Genomic DNA, 17253 nt, shown 5'->3' with positions numbered 1-17253 from the left:
TTTCACTTCCCGCTCAGTGTCCCGTCTTCCTCTGATGAGGTATTTCCTGTTTCCACAAGGGCGGGACATTGAACGGGAAGGGAAAGGCTGGAGGCGACTGCCGCTGTGACTTAAAATAACAGGTTTAAACGCCAGGGCGGCTGCGGCAAGAACGGAATGGTGGGCTGTCGGGGAGCTGAGAACAGGCAGGTGGGGCTGGGTTACACCTCGAACTGGGGGGCTGAAAAGGGGGGCTGGGGCAAGTCACTGGACATGGATGAGAGGGGAGAACAGGGCAGGGGCAAAGGAGAATCGTTGGACATGGATGGGAGGGGAGGGCAGAGGAGAATTGGACATGGATGGGAGGGGAGGACAGGGGAGAAAGGAGAAGTCACTGGACATGGAGGGGAGTACAGGGGCAGAGGAGAATTGCTGGACATGCATGGGAGGGGAGGACAGGGGAGAGAAGAGAAATCGCTGGACATGGAGGGGAGGGCAGGGGAGATACAAGAATTGCTAGATATGGAAGGATGGAGGGGCCAGGGGAGAGAGGAGATTTGCTAGATATGGATGGATAGAGGGGCCAGGGGGAGAGGAGATTTGCTAGATATGGATGGAGGGCAGGGGAGAGAGGAGAGTTGCTGGACTTGAATGGATGAATGGAGGGGAGGGCAGGGGAGAGAGGAGAGTTGCTGGACATGGATGGATGAATGGAGGGGAGGGCAGGGGAGAGAGGAGAGTTGCTGGACATGGATGGATGAATGGAGGGGAGGGCAGGGGAGAGAGGAGAGTTGCTGGGCATGGATGGATGGAGGGGAGGGAAGACAGGAAGGAGATGCACATGGAACATGGATGGAGGGGAGGGAAGAGAGGAGAAATCTGGACATGGATGGAGTGGAGGGCAGGGAAGAGAGGAGAAATGCTGGGCATGGATGGAGGAAAGGGAAGACACAGGAAGTAAATGCACATGAATGGAGGGGAGGGGAGTGAGGAGAAATGCTGAATATGGATGGAGGGTAAACTGCTGAATTTAAGGGCTGGATTGGAATGCTTTGAGGGCTGATGCTGCAACTGGAGGAAGGATAGGGACAGGGCTACAGATGGTAGACAGAACGCATAAGGACACAGGAGGATGGTGGACATGGTGAGTCAAAAAATATCAAATGGAAAGAAGTCACCATAAAAGAGAAGACACTGGGACCAAAGCGAATAGAAAAACTAAATGCTCAGACCAGGGGCGTAGCTGCCGCCTACCTTTGCTGACGGGGGACCCCAACCCCCACCAGCCGAGGCCCTCTTCTTCTGGCGCAAGGCTTCGTTCTGCTTCTGAGTCTGATGTCCTGCTTCCAAAATAGTTGGGGAGCACATCTAGATGATCATACAACACAAGGACTGTGGACCTCTTAAGAGAAAATTTATTCCATAAATTTTCTAGAGCCAAGGGCAATCAGATTTGCTGTTTGAACTTTTCAACAGTATCTATGATGTCAGATAATACAAGCTTGGATGGACAATCAGGTAGCAATAGTCTATACCAACAAGCAAGGAGGCATGAAGGGGCATAATCGAAAGGGACGTCCAAGTTTTGATGAGGACGTCCTCACAAAACGTCCCCATCCAGGGGCGGGGAAACCCGTATTTTCAAAACAAGATGGACGTCCATCTTTCATTTCGATAATATGGTCAGGGACGCCCAGATCCTGAAATTTGGTCATCCTTAGAGATGGTCGTCCCTAGACTTGGTCGTTTCTGATTTATGTCGAAAGATGTGCGTCCTTCTCTTTCGAAAATGAGCCCATTAGGCTCTTTCAACCTAAGCTCTGAAGCAGTCAAGCTATGGAACCTAGTTCTCTCACTTTAGTCCATTATCCAAGTGATATATCTTCCAGGCTCCAACAACCAAATAGCAGATTCGTTAAGCAGGAAATTACACTCTCACAAGTGGTCCATCAAGACCACAGTTATTAAAAAAAAAATTTCATCTGTGGAGAATACCTCAAATAAATCTATTTGCATCCCCACTCAATAACAAGTGTCCCAGATTTTGTTCCAGGTGGCCCACTCACAAAAGAATATCAGAAGACACATTTGCAATACCTTGGACAAACACTCTTTATTATGCATTCCCTCCAATACCTCTACTGCAAAGTAACTAAGGGGGTCTTTTACTAAAGCTTAGCTCGAGTTATTTGCTGCAGGGCCCATAGGAATAAAATGGGCCCTGTTGCAGATAACTCGAGCTAAGCTTTGGTAAAAGACCCCCTAAGTGATTCAGGACAAAGCAACTCTAATTCTAATAGCTCCATACTGGCCAAGGCAACCTTGGTTTCCACTTCAAATTCTTCAATTTTTTTTCTAAACCAGTTCTAAATGCATTGCTAGCTTCAAGGAAACAATCAACTAGACGTTCATATTCAACTAAATGGACTCGTTTTCAATCATGGTGTACACTACTTAATATTAACCCAAATTTGTGTTCTATTTCTACTTTATTAGAATATTTTCTTCATCTCTCCAATTCTGGATTAGCTTGTTTTTCACTTATGGTACATATAGCAGCTGTTTCTGTTTTTCATAACCCTATTGATAGTCTTATGGTGATCACATATCCCATTACTAAGCGCTTCATGAAAGGTTTACTTAATTTAAAACCTCCCTTTCAGATTCCACCTACTGTCTGGGAATTGAACTTAGTACTAGAAGCTCTAATAGATCCTCCATTTGAACCATTACTATCTACATCTTTACAATTCTTAACTTGGAAAACAATTTTTCTAATCTCAAATACTTCAGCTCAGAGAATTGGAGAATTGCAGGCTTTACACTCAGATTTTGCATGAGAAAGCCATTTTACATCCTCATCCTAAATTTTTTACCCAAGATTGTGTCACCTTTTCATGTCAATCAATCTATTTTACTACCAGTATTTCATCCACCTCCACATCAGTCTACCGTCGATAGCTGTCTCCATACTCTAGACTGTACTAGGGCATTATCAATTTATCTGCAACGTACAGCTTACTCCAACAGACCTTCTCAGTTGTTTTTATCTCGAACCATCATCAACCAGTTTCTAAACTAACTTGATCTGGATATAATGCAAGTTATATTCAAGTTTTTACAACAAATCAGGTATTCAAGAACATCTATTCCACATGTTCCAGCTCATAGACTAAGAGCCATGGCTACTTCGACTGAATATTTTCACAGAGCACCACTCATTGACATATGCAGAGCGGCAACGTGGACATCTGTCTATACATTCACTAAACATTACTGTCTAGATGTTGCATCTCTTGCTGATTCCAACTTTGGACAGACAATTCTTCAGGAGGCAACCTAAATGACAACTGTCCTCCTCCTCCTCACACAGGTACCAGTTAATACTTCTTCTATATAAAATATTGTTTATTAATTTGTTATTCATTATACTGTTATGTAGGGAGTCTTAACTGATGTGGCTAGATCGTGTCCATGGAAAAATAATAGTTTCTTACCTGTAGTGGTGGTTTTCCATGGACAGAAGATCTAGCCATACCATCCCTCCCACCCTCCCTAAGTTGTCATTTTCTATTTTCACTAAACTGAGGTTTGTCATCTGTTTCTACTGTATTTTCTAGCCATACCATCCCTCCCACCCTCCCTAAGTTGTCATTTTCTATTTTCACTAAACTGAGGTTTGTCATCTGTTTCTACTGTATTTATTCTGTATATTAGGTGGGAATTATTGAACATGCTCCGTTTTAAAATTTCTTAGAGCTTATGCTATTGGAATGCCGGGTCGTTCATGTCAGTGTGACGTAACTTCACTGCTGTGCGCGCTCCTACATAGCACTTCCTGCTTGTTCAGCTCCTCCTCTCTCCCCATCTGACCTTGCTATAAAAAAAAAAACAAAGTTCTGTGACACAGGTTCTCTCTGGGAGTAGTGCAGCCTATCAGTATCAAGCTCTCATGACTTACAGCATAGCTATACGCCCCAATTTTAATATAGCTTTAAAATAATATTAAACAACTTCATTTTGGCATTAAACTTCAGTTATACGTGTCAGCAGACGCTAAACTTTACTTGTATGAAAAAATTCCCACAATTTAAGCTCTTTAGAATTTTGTAATTGATTCTTTCATTTAACTAAATGCAAGCCCTAGCAGTGCTCCTGCCACTGTATGGGGAAACAGAACTGCTCAGGAGCCACCCACCACTCTCCCAGGACCCCCTTGGAGCCTGATTAAAGCTCCAGAAGCCCCAGGTAAAAAACGTTAACCTCTGGTTACAAATGTATATGTCTTGCCCAACTTTGAACGCACTTCTGATGGCTTTCATAGAAAAATGTCTAAAAATTGTTTTTGAAAATACCAATTTGGACATTTTTGTGAGAAAAATGTCCAAATGCAGGTTTATGCCACTTTTTGGATGTTTTTCTCTTTTGAAAATGAACTCCATTGTCACACTCTAGCAGATGTGTTAGGAGTTAAAGGAGCTGCTACTGCTTCTGTAGCAGCAGTGGCAGTATGGAGGCACATCAGTGCCCTGGGTAACTGCCTGTCTTAGCCACCCTTGTCAATGACCCTGCCTAAAATATTTATAACTATTTTTAAAACCGCATGTAGAATAACCTAAACCAAAGCCACATAATCAAAATAAATATTTTTATTTAGGATTGCCACTTCACCCAGGTCAACCAAACCTCCAGATCTTCTCTCTGCTCCCTCCCCCCCCCCCCCTCCAATTGCATGCAGTTCTGATTTCTTGGGGCAATGAATGAGCAAATCAGAACTACAAATCCATGCATGCAGTGGGGCAAAACCACAACTGAATCAGCCTGTTGGACTGATTTGTGGCAATCCTATCACAGTAACATAGTAAATGACGGCAGATAAAGACCTGTATAGTCCATCCAGTTTGCCCAACAAGATAAACTCATTTTACATGATATGTGATACTTTATATGTATACCCAAGTTTGATTTGTCCTTGCCATTCTCAGGGCACAGACCATAGCTATCTTTGATCTTGCAGCTGGCCTGATCCAGTCTACAGCTTTTTCTCACTTTCTCCTCTATAACTGTCTCACCTCTCTCCAAGGCCTAGCCTGTAGCCATTTGTTTCCTTCTTCCCTTCATGCTCTGCTTTGCTTCTTACTGTAAGCTGTTCAGAAAGAGGCTTTTCATACTTCAGTACTTACCAACATTGTAAGGCTCCACATACTTCCAGCAGTGCTATAAGTGTCTTCCTTTCCTTTTCATCAGCTCAGCATCTTAGATTATAAATCTTTTGGTATAAGGACTCTGACCCTGCTGCCAAACATTTCTTCCTTTCTTTCTCCATCCCTCTGCTCACATAGAGATGCCAAGTTACCCAGTCCCAGGCTGGAGATTATGGGCGTAGCCACAGGTGGGCCTGGGTGGGCCAGGGCCCACCCACTAAGGTCTCAGGCACACCCAACAGTAGCACATGTTTAGCCATAGCTGGTGGGGATTCCAAGCTCTGCCAGCTGAAGACTTCCCCCTGATGGTAATGAAAACACTACTTTCCACGATACCGGCACCTGTGCATTCTCAGTTTTCAGTCATGCCCGCTTCAGACTGCCTAGGTGGAAAGAAGCGTTTTCCTGCCAGCTGATATATATATATATATTTTTTTTTTTTGGGGGGGGGGGGGGGGCCAGAGCACTTGGTGCCCACCCACTTCTTGCCTAGGCCCACCCAAAATGTGTTGTCTGGCTATGCCCCTGTTATGGGCCATTCCTAGATTTATAACAACTATTAGGTACAAGTGCCCTTTGGGACCCTAATAGTTATAGCAACTGACGAAGCCTTTAGGAAGGCGAAACGTGACCATGTTGGGCGTTGTGTGTTTTAAAGTGGGAATAAAAGCCTTTTAAATCACCATATGCCTGGAATAGACTTCCTGAGCCGGTCTCTTCATGTTCAAGTGTACAGCGCTGTGTACGTCTAGTAGCGCTTTAGAAATGATAAATTGTAGTAGTAGAAAGATGTGTACTCTGCTTTTGTGGTCTGCTTTGCATTACTTGCAGATTACTGTTTCCTCTTCTGGTTTGCCTAGTGCTGAAGTCATCCTTGGTTTGAAGGTTGGGGGGGGGGGGGGATGGGGGGAAGAAGGAAGAAAAAGTGTGTGGGCCTCTCCTCCACACCAGACTATAACTGGAAAAGTTTCCAGAAGATGTGTGTACTCTGCTTTTGTGGATTGCTTGACCTCAGTACCATCCATCTTCCCTGACCTAAGGGTCTCCCCCTTGCTAGCAGAGATGGGTAGTAACAAAGTAGTAGATGACGGCAGAAAAAGACCTGCACGGTCCATCCAGTCTGCCCAACAAGACAACTCATGTGTGCTACTTTTTGTGTATACCCTACTTTGATTTGTACCTATGCTCTTCAGGGCACAGACCTTGTCCGCGTCTAAGCTCACAATCAAGGACTGCGTCTTCGTAACTTGGCAGTGAGCCATCGCCAATAACAGTCGATGTACATTGTGTACCAGTTGGTGGTTACGCACAAATCCTACCTGTTCAGAACCAATTAATCTGGGGAGACAGTGAGCCAGTCGCTCAGCTAGTATCCTGGAAAGCAACTTGACAACATTCAGCAGCGATTATTGGACAGTACGAGTTGACATCCTCAGGCGTCTTCCCAGGTTTTAGTATAAGTGTAATCAAAGCAGCATTAGCATGAATAGGAAACCTTCCACTCTCTATCACCTCGTCATAATATGCCAATAACGCACCCAATGCCTGAGGAGAAAGTGCTTTATAATACTTGTACTTTGTTACAGTACTTAAGTACAATTGGCAGTACTTTTACTTGTAATGTTACTTTTTTTTTTTGCAATATTTTTACTTGTAATGAGTTACAATTAAACTGTACTTTTGTACTTAGTAACACAGTACAAAATTTGGAAAGTAGTTTAAAAAAGCTGAGCTTGGACCAGAAGTTCAGACCCAATTAGATACAAGCCAGGGTCTGACATTACCTGGAAACCCTAGTCCCTGCCCTCTACCCCTGCCCAGAACAGCTTTATTTGGCTATTTCTTTGTTGTTGTCAGGCTCAGCTGCCTCCCCAGCCTGAACCACACCTGCTGCACTTTCCCATACCATCCACCATGGCCCTGCAGCAGTCTTGCTCCCTCCTTCCCATTGCACCTCTGCTGGGCTTGTGCTAATAAACAAATCCCATTGCACCTCTGTTCGGCTTGCGCTAATAAACTAATCCAGCCTGTTTTGTTTTCCACTAGGTGCATTAATGTTCTGCCCACTGCAATGCTCAGGGTGTTGTTTGTTTTCTAGGAAGGACCTTGTGTGACCCCCTGGAAGTTAGCTTGTAAACATACTAGATTCTGTGGTCCAAGTTGTTCAGAATACTTTTTACTTTGTAGTAAAAAAAAAAAAAGTAGTTTTAAGAGCTCTACTTTATTACTTTTACATGAGGTTTTTTTTTTTTTGGATGACTTTCTACTTTTACTTCACTACTTTTGAAGCCAGTACTTTTACTTTTTACTTAAGTACTTTTAAAAAGTAAAGAACCCATCTCTGCTTGCTAGGCAACTCACTCAGCAGAGAACTAGAGGCTGACTGAAACTGCTTTTTTCAGTTTTGGCCATAACCAAAATTGCCACTGAAACTATCTCAAAGCTTTTGGCCAAAATCGAAACTTCAGCAGAAAATCATCATTTGGTTTCAGCTGAACCAAAGCTGAAACTGAAAACTCATGTTTGGTTGTGTGAATGTGAACCAATGAGCAGGGCCGGCCCAAGGCAACATGCTGCCTGAGGTGGAGTTTGCATGCTGCCCCCCCCCCCTGCCAGGGCTGAGATGCCGCCCCCCTCCGGGTGTTTTACTTCATCACAGTGACGTTCCAAACCTGGCAGTGATTCCCATATGCTGCCCTGCCGTCGCTGGCACCCACCGGCTGCCTGAGTGAAACAGGAAGTTACTTCAGGCTGCCGCAATAAAGGGAAGAGGCAGGTGCCAGCAGTGGCAGGGCAGCGTATGGGAATCGCTGCCACTGCCAGGTTTGGAACGTCACCGTGATGAGGTAAAACGCTGTGAAGCCACCCCCCCAAGATGCTGCTCCTGAAGAGTTGGGCCGCTGGGGACTGTCAGAGTTTGCAGTCTGTATTCCTCTGCTAAACCCAAACCGACCAATCCTCAACCAGTGGTGGTCAGCGTTCTTATGTCTGCTGCCAGCTGTATTTCCAGATATTCAGTGTCAGCCATGTCCGGGCACCCACACAGTTCTAGGTTGGCCACTAAAGCTTATGCGGTTAAGTGCAATATTCAGCCCTTGACCGCCCAAGCTAAACTGCTTAAAGATAGAATAGCTATTTATTTGGGCCAATTTAAGCGATTTTCTTATGCTCTTAACTTGGCTCTTAACTGCATAAGTGTCAGCTCCACCCTGGAATGCCAACAAATTAGCCAGTTTCAATGTAGGTGCTAACAGGTACAAACTTAGATTGTGAACCCTCCAGGGACAGAGAAATACCCAGTGTGTAACTCACCTTGAGCTACCTGAATGTAACTCAATATGAGCAAAAATCCAAATAAATAAATAAATAAACAAACAAACAGTGAAAATTCAGTGGCACTAACCAGTTAAGTGCCACTGATTATTGGCAGTTAGCCACAGACAAGTGATTTAAGCGGGCAGGAGCCTCTTTTGCCTGCTTTAATCGTTTTGAATATCGGCTGGATAGTAACCAAGCCAGAATATAATTCAGATAATGAAAGACCATATTTTACCTCCATGCAAAATAGCTTCCACACATAAGCTATTGAAATTGAAGCTAAAAACCCAGTGCTCTTACAGTGGCTCACTTTGCACCACACACAGAGTGACAGCTGACGTCATAATTCCAAAGACAGGCTAATTCTTAAGGAGCTTATCACCCCAAATTTTGAAGATTTAAATTCCTACTAAAATGTTGTATCTAAAGCATTTATTTGGAGCAATCAGTTTACCATATAAACTATGGTACAAGATTTTATTTATTTATTTTTATTTATTGCATTTGTATCCCACATTTTCCCACCTATTTGCAGGCTCAATGTGGCTTACAGAGTTTGGTTATGACATAATCATTCTGTGATGTCTGTTACAATTAGTAGTGTTCAAAGATTATGTAATGGAAGAGAGATGGAAGTTGTTAGGCAAGGTTGAAGGTGGACTGTGATAACTGTGTGGATTGGTGAAGTAATTTTTGTACAACAAAAAAAAAAAGAGTACCTCTCTCCCCAGGGACTACCTTACGATCCCTGGTGGTCTAGTAGTAAAGTCAGAGCAGGAGTGGTGCCCCAGTCATGGCGGCCATTTTGAGAGCACAGCCAGAATGAACAGGAGTAACTGAGGACCACTCCTGTCCCAGCTACACTCCCAGACCACCAGAGATTGTAAGATAGGCCCAGGGGGGTTAAGGGGGAGGAGACACTTGAGGGGAGGGGTCTAGGAGGAAAGAGAACTCCTGTTCAGGAGAGAGGGAGACAAATGGGATAAAGCACAAATTTGCAATTTCCACCAAAACACATGATCATTTTCAGCTGAAACTGAAAACATGGCCAAAAATTAGAATAACCTTTTGGTCAAAACCGAAACTGGGCAGAAAAAGAATTTGGGGCCAGTTTCTGCACCCTAACCAAAACCGAAATTCAGTTGGCCTGTACAGAGAACACCCCCGTGCTTCCTGCTCTAGTCTCTCCCTTCTTAGGCAGCTATAGGGAATGAGAAGAGAATGACCAGCACTTGGAGATTTTCAGAGACACCCCCCATCCCCCATGCCCAAGAACCATGTAAGAGGCATTAAGAAAGGTTGAGAGCTTATAGACCTAGGGTTACCATATTTGCGGAGACAAGAAAGAGGACACAAAAAAATAAAATGCTGCCCTACCCCCAGCCTACCTCAGCCCCACCCCTAATCAGCCCCCAGCCCTGCGTTCCGAACTACACCCTGCCACACAGTCACCTTGCCCCCCCCCCCCCACAAAGAAGTCAGATTCTATAAGCAGTGAAAATACTGATAGAAGTAACAAATGCATTTTCTTCTGTACTCTGTTAAATACAAAATTAGAAAATATGTACTGTGACAGAACAGTGTGTTTTAAGCCTGTAAAACTGCCTTTATTAATTTTTGAAGTGAATTTCTCTAGTTTGACCAGCAGGTGGTGCATGTTATATTTTAAGCTGTTACAAAGAACTGACCTTTTTTTCTTTTAGTTAGCACACCGATAAAGGAAATGCCTATAGTGATGTAACCAGCTTTCTTTTAAAACTTATTGACTGGGCTCTGATTGGCCCAGGAGCTTTTTTCCATTTGGATTGTACTGTTATCTTCCCCAGTTTCAGCCTGAGAGAAGAGAGAGAGAAAGCTATTTGCTAAAGCCCTGTAAAACAATTATATTTGATAACTGGTGAGCAGCTATATGCCTGATCTCCCCAAGTACTTTAAGAAAGTAAACAAATGTTTAGTTAGTGTTATAATTGATCCATATTTCAGTTACTTGTTGTTGATTGCACTGTTCAATATTTTTATGAGAATAAACATAATCATTTGTTCACCCTGCTTGTCTGGACTGATAAAGAATCCTGGTGGTTTGTGTGTTGGGTCTGTGGGTGCTTTCTGGGAAGTGTGGGACCACTGGGAGTGTGGCCCCAGTAACCTAGAAATCACTGGGGATAATTTGAGAGCAGGAGACTCACCCAGAGGTGGTTGTGACCCAGTCGGAGGAAGGAAGGTGCTAGTGGAGAACACAAGCAGCAGGTGCAGGCAGATCTGAGCTGTGCTGGGGATAGACCTTCTAAGTGGCCACGGGGTAACCCCAGGCGGGTGACTAGGCATTTTGTGATATGTACATTTCCAAAAAAGCAAGCACCCATGAGCAGCATATCCCCGTTTCCTTTCCTTTCCCTCCCATCTATGAGCAGCATGACCTCTTCTCCTGTGCTGCATTTCCCCCTTTTCCCTTCCCTCCCAGACCTCCTTACAGCCCTGGTGGTTTAGGGACCTCTTTAGTGCAGTAAGGAACCCCACTCTTTCCTGCCTGTGCCGTGCCACCACTTCTTTAAAATTGCTGCTGAGATTTCAAGCGGTGGCCTCGCAAGACTTTCGCAGAAGTCTCGCAAGTCCGTCGCTTGAAGTCTCAGCAGCCATTTTAAAGAAGCAGCAGGCCACTAGACCACCAGGGTGTATTACAGTAGGTTCAGGTGGGGGAGATTGAGGCCTGCCTGTCCACCAGCCAGTCCAGTCAGCCTGTCCATCTGCCCGCCCGCTCGCCTGCCCATCTGTCAGCCAGCCCATCCTCTCAGAGACCTGGACAAATGGGCAGGCTGGTAAAAACCGCTAGACCCCTGACAGTCTCATGAAATGAAGGACATGTCCAGTGGAATCTGGACGTATGGTAACCCTATATAGACCCCCCTCCCTGCCTATCACCTGTAGTTCAAACAGCATCATTTTCTCATACCCTAAACTCCCTGGACTTTGATGGTGCACGACACACACTTTTAAAGCTGATGGTGCCTGTGGAACACTGTGTCCTCTTACTGCCCCTTCCACAAAATAGTGTCTTACACTCTCTTCTCTGTGCCTCCTTCTGTTGTCACTACAGGAGCTAATCAATTCAACTTCCTACCTTGGTCATTATTCAGGTATTTGGCATGTCCTCAGCCTTACTATCAGTACTAAATGGTCCAACTCCTGCTCTTGTCTGCCAGCGTGGGTTCTCCCCAAGCCTCTTATACCTGGCCACTGTCGTCCTGCGGACCAGTCTGGAACCACTCCTTCAAGGCAGGGGTTTTCATCCCTGTCCTTGGGACATACCTACCTAATCAGGTCTTCAGATACCCACAATGAATACGCATGATATAGATTTGCGTAGAATGGAGGCAGTGTATGCACATTTAGCTTACGCAGCTAAGTGTGTCCTGATGACTGGGTTGGGAAACTCTGATTTAGAGCTGTATAGCAGGATTTGTACCAGTAACCACAGAGAAGCATACTGCCCACATTATGAATCATATGGGCCCAAGGCACAAATCTGGTTGGTTATGTAGCTTGGGGACCACAGTGGAAGACCAAGCACTGTGGGCTTCAGACAGTAATGGCCCCTTTTCTGCAGTATTCTCACAAGCAAAGAGTTACTCAACTTTTGACACTGAGAAAGAGGTGCAACAACCCCCTTGTAAGGTCCACTATAGCATCTGATTGATTTAAGACAGGGGTGGGCAACCTCGGTTCACAGCCCAGTCAGGTTGTCAGGATTTCCCCCATCAATTTGCATGAGATCTATTTGTATACAATGGAGGCAGTGAATGCAAACAGACCTCATGAATCTTGTAGATATTTAGCTGGATTGTGGTTCATAAGCTCTCTTCCAAGGAATACTGAAATAAAATCTTAAATCTGGAATATGCACCATTTGCTAAGCAAGGAGGATAGGAAAATGTGACTTCAGAATGTAAGGCAACCTTTATTTTTTTTTTGTTACATTTGTACCCTGCACTTTCCCACTCATGGCAGGCTCAATGTGGCTTACATATTATATACAGGTACTTATATTTGTACTTAGGGCAATGGAGAGTTAAGTGACTTGTCCAGAGTCAAAAGGAGCTACCTGTGCCTGAAGTGGGAATTGAACTCAGTTCCTCAGGACCAGAGTCCACCACCCTAACCACTAGGCCACTCCTCCACTCACTACATAGCAATGCATGTGCAGGTTTAAGGCAAAACAGAAAAAGCTCACCTTTTCAGGTTTAGCTACATTTCAACCTCAGTCCGTATGCTTCATTTGGTCTGACAGGCAGACTATGCAGATTTATCATAACTGGAACAAACTGTTCTAACGAGCTATAGTAACCTGGCCAGTCAGGGTTTTAGGAAATCTACATTGGATATTCATGAGATTGATTTGCATGCACTGCTTCCATTGCATGCAGATTTCTCCCACATATATTCAGTGTGAGTATCCAGAAAACCCAACTGACTGGAGTTCCCCCCAGGATAGGTTTGGGAACCATTAAGCTATGGTGTGGAATAACAAAGAATGAATTCTTTGCTTCTGTCTTTATGGAAGAAGATGTAAGAGATCTGCCTGTACTAGAAATGGTTTTCAAGGGTGATGATGCGGAGGAACGGAAAGAAATCTTGGTGAACCTGGAAGATGCACTGAGCCAAATTGACAAATTAAAGAGTAGTAAATCACTTGGCAAATAACCAAGGGTACTCAAAGAACTCAAGCATGAAATTGCTGATCTGCTGTTAGTAATATGTAACCTTTCGTTAAAATCATTCGTAGTACCTGAAGATTGGAGGGTGGCCAATGTGATGCCGATTTTTAAAAGGGCTTCTAGGGGTGATCCTGGAAATTACAGAGCAGTAAACCTGACGTCGGTGGTGGGCAAAATAGTGGAAACTATTATAAAGAATAAAATTACAGGACACGTAGACAAACATGGTTTAATGGGACAGAGTCAGCATGGGTTCAGCCAAGGGAAGTCTTGCCTCACTAATTTGCTTCATTTCTTTGAAGGCGTGAATAAACATGTGGATATAGGTGAGCCTGTTGATGTAGTGTATCTAGATTTTCAGAAAGCTTTTGATAAAGTTCCTTATGAGAGACTCCTGAGAAAATTAAAGAGTCATGGGATAGGAGGCAAGGGGTACCTGGTCAAAATAGTCCCAACAAAATGGCCCTGACAAAATAGCCCCAACAAAAAAGCTCCAAACAAAAAAACTCCTGACATAATAGTCCCTGACATAACAGCCACTGTCAAAACGGCCTGCCCGCAATATAACCCTTGACAAGTTAGCCACATGACAAAAGGGCCCAATCAGGCTGCCCAGAATCTGGGACTGCATTTTTTCCTAATAATCTTACCTTGCCAAACAGGATAAGGTTGGTAAGACTATGAGAATGATGACTATATTGTTTTTTTTAATTAGCATGTTGATGGAAGAATAGTTTCTTTAAATAGCAGAGCAGATCATGAATACCAGTTTGTAGCTATAGCATTTTAGTTATTTATATATGCTTTATGCAACTGAATGCTGGTAGAAGTCTTTATCAGTGAAGATTTCAGTTGTAGTTTATTATATTTTTTGTGATGTGTTATTTTTCTTAGGGGGCTGTTTTGTTAAGGGGGCTATTTTGTGTACAGTCTATTTTGTCAAGGGTTGTTTTATGGGAGGGGCCATTTTGTCAAGGGGTATTTTGTTAGGGTGTGAAATGTCAAGGGTTATTTTGTTACAAGGCTGTTTTGTCAGGGTTTTTTTGTTGGGGCTATTTTGTTAGGGCTATTATGACTGGGTGCCAAGGCAAGGTTCTGGTGTGGATTAGGAATTGGTTATTGGACAGAAAACAGAGGGTAGGGTTAAATGGTCATCTCTCTTAATGGAGGAGGTTGAACAGTGGAGTGCCGCAGGGATCTGTTTTGGGACCGGTGTTATTTAACATATTTATAAATGACATGGAAATCGGAAAGACGAGTGAGGTGATTAAATTTGCAGATGATATAAAAGTATTCAAGGTTGTTAAAACACACACGGACTGTGAAATATTGCAGGAAGATCTTAGGAAATTGGAAGACTGGGCATCCAAATGGCAGATGAAATTTAATGTGGATAAATTCAAGGTGATGCACATTGGAAGGAATAATCCGAATCATAGTTACCCGATGCTAGGGTCTACCTTGGGGGTCAGCACTCAAGAAAAAGATCTAGGTGTCATTGTAGATAATATGCTGAAATCTTCTGCTCAGTGTGCAATGGCGGCCAAAAAAGCAAACAGGATGCTAGGAATTATTAGGAAAGGGATGGCGAATAAGACCAACTATACTATAATGCCTTTGTATTGCTCCATGGTATGACTGCACCTTGAGTATTGCATTCAGTTTTGATCACCGTATCTCAAAAAGGATATAGTTGAAATAGAAAAGGTTCAAAGAAGAGTGACCAAAATGATAAAGGGGATGGAACTCCTCTCGTATGAGGAAAGGCTAAAGAGGTTAGGGCTCTTCAGCTTGGAAAATAGATGGATGAGGGGAGACATGATTAAGGTCTACAAAATCCTGAGTGGTGTAGAGTGAGTAGAAGTAAATTGATCTTTTACTCGTTCCAAAAGTACAAAGACTAGGGGACACTCGAAGAAGTCACATGGAAATATGTTTAAAACAAATAGGAGGAAATATTTTTTCACTCAACGAATAGTTAAGCTCTGGAACTCTTTGCTGGAGGATGTGGTAACAGCAGTTAGCATATCTGGGTTTAAAAAAGGTTTGGAGAAATTCCTGGAGGAAAAGTCCATATTCTGCTATTGAGACAGACATGGGGAAGCAACTGCTTGCCCCAGGATTGGTAGCATGGAATATTGCTGCTAAATGGATTTCTGCCAGGTATTTGTGACCTGACTTGGCCATTGTTTGGAAAACAGGATACTAGGCTAAATGGACCATTGGTCTGACCCAGTATGGCTACTCTTACGTTCTTGTTTTGTAACATTAAGAGCAAAAGCAAATAAACAAGAGTCCACACTCTGCACACAGCAAGCAAGCAAGGAACAACAGCAGAGTTGATGAAAATGACTGGAGATCTTTAATTATAAATTCTTCAAACTGACTTGACACGGACTGTGTTTCGGCAACAGGGCCTGCACCAGGAGTCTTTTACTCTCACAAGTAGGATATAGGTCTAGGATCAGACAAGGTCGATAAAAATTGAGTCATCAACCTTTCCTGGTTGAACAATCAATGTCTGTTATCAACGTCTGAAGCTGCAAATGCAGGTAAACATAAATGATGCATCGAGCGATTCTCCCGCCAAACATGCAGAAGGAATAACGTTAGCAATGCTATTAGTCACATTATTGTGGCCAAGTCTGTGCCCCTACTATAATGTAAATTGGACAACAAACTTGACTCGATTATACTTTAGTAAATTGTCTCTAGTTTTTCTGTTAATGAATCTTAAAACCCCTATCCAGTATCACCACTTGTCTTGTTTATTACCAGCGTTTTTGCACAAGAACATTAGATTCTTGACTTGTACATTCTGGAAGGTTTTATTTCGCTCTATTTGTTTACTTTTGTTGTTATGATGTTGAGTTTATTCTCTGCTGTGACAACAAAAATATAAAAAGTACTTATGTATTTTGTGATTTGGCATAGAGTCTGTATATCTTTTTAGAGAGTCTGACCCTGTTATGTTCCTTTTGCATATTTGTAATTTAAAACAAACTTGTACAATAAAAATATAGATTAAAAACATAAACACCTTTACAGCCATAAGTTATAGCCTATTGTTGGGCAATGTTTGTATTCTGTAGGAACAGACTGCCCAGTAACAACCTCATTCATAACTGATACTCAGCTCATTTGTTAAAGAGTGCATCTGGAGCGGAAGCGTATATCAGAAGGTCAACATACCAATGTGAATGACAGCATTTAGTGAAGCACTTAAAAAGAAAGTAAATCGACAAACAGATTCTTTAGGTTGAGATCTGACGCATTACAAGTAAAGCAAAGCAACCACAATACTTATTTTTTTCCCGGTCTTCCCTTGTTCCCTAATCAAACAGGAAGTTAAAAGTTAAAGAAAACACACTGGTGGTATCATCGAAAGGCAGTAAATGAGAGTTCCTATATGTACTCACTAACACCACAAACTTCAGTCTTCTCTCTGCAGGACTTAGATGAAACAAGTGAAAAAGAAGGAGCAGGATTGAGCGCAGACTCTGACTTGTCACTTTCATTTCGGCAGGACGTTAGGAGGATTGCGTACTGTAACTACACAGACAAGCTAAAAAGCTCCGGCACATCAAAGGCACAGCAGAAACAGAGAGGCAGAGCCAACCATTATGCAACTGAACACAAGTTTTGTTCAATTGCGTCTCTGAGACAGAGTAATATGATCATGTGATGCAGCGACCTGATGCAGTAACCCCTCGGGGCTTTTCACTCTACTGGCCTGAACTGTAACATGGCAAACAAAGCTAGTGATGAAACTTTAGGTTAACTATTCAGAGTAACTGAAGGCATCGCTCTGGAGTTCATTACAATTAGCATTATAAATAAAGCTTCTGATTTTAGGTTTTAACCGATCAACAAAACATTCCTTATGCAAAAAAAAAAAACCCTGTTTATTTGAAGACAAACAGGATAGCAAGTAGGATGGGTGATGCTACTGATGGAACCTGGCACAAGAAAGCTACTCCAGCTTGGATTACCAGCAGCTTTTAAGAATCCTGACCATAGGCTCCAGATCCTTCAGCAAT

The 17253-nt window shown here is 43.1% G+C and overlaps 1 protein-coding gene across 2 annotated transcripts in view; it reads right to left on the bottom strand.

Annotated features, from left to right (window-relative positions):
- ACPP (acid phosphatase, prostate) overlaps window positions 1-16852 on the bottom strand; it is a 97436-nt gene extending 80584 nt beyond the window's left edge. For both annotated transcript variants that reach the window (XM_030206490.1, XM_030206497.1), the window contains exon 1: window positions 16633-16852. In XM_030206490.1, coding sequence (XP_030062350.1) covers window positions 16633-16731 — 99 coding nt within the window. In that variant the 5' untranslated portion in view covers window positions 16732-16852. The remainder of the gene's footprint in view (window positions 1-16632) is intronic.
- Between the last annotated feature and the right edge of the window lie 401 nt (window positions 16853-17253).

The sequence above is a fragment of the Microcaecilia unicolor genome, chromosome 1 (assembly GCF_901765095.1).
Source record: "Microcaecilia unicolor chromosome 1, aMicUni1.1, whole genome shotgun sequence".
Lineage (NCBI taxonomy): Eukaryota > Metazoa > Chordata > Amphibia > Gymnophiona > Siphonopidae > Microcaecilia > Microcaecilia unicolor.
This window is presented reverse-complemented; position numbering and strand designations above follow the sequence as displayed.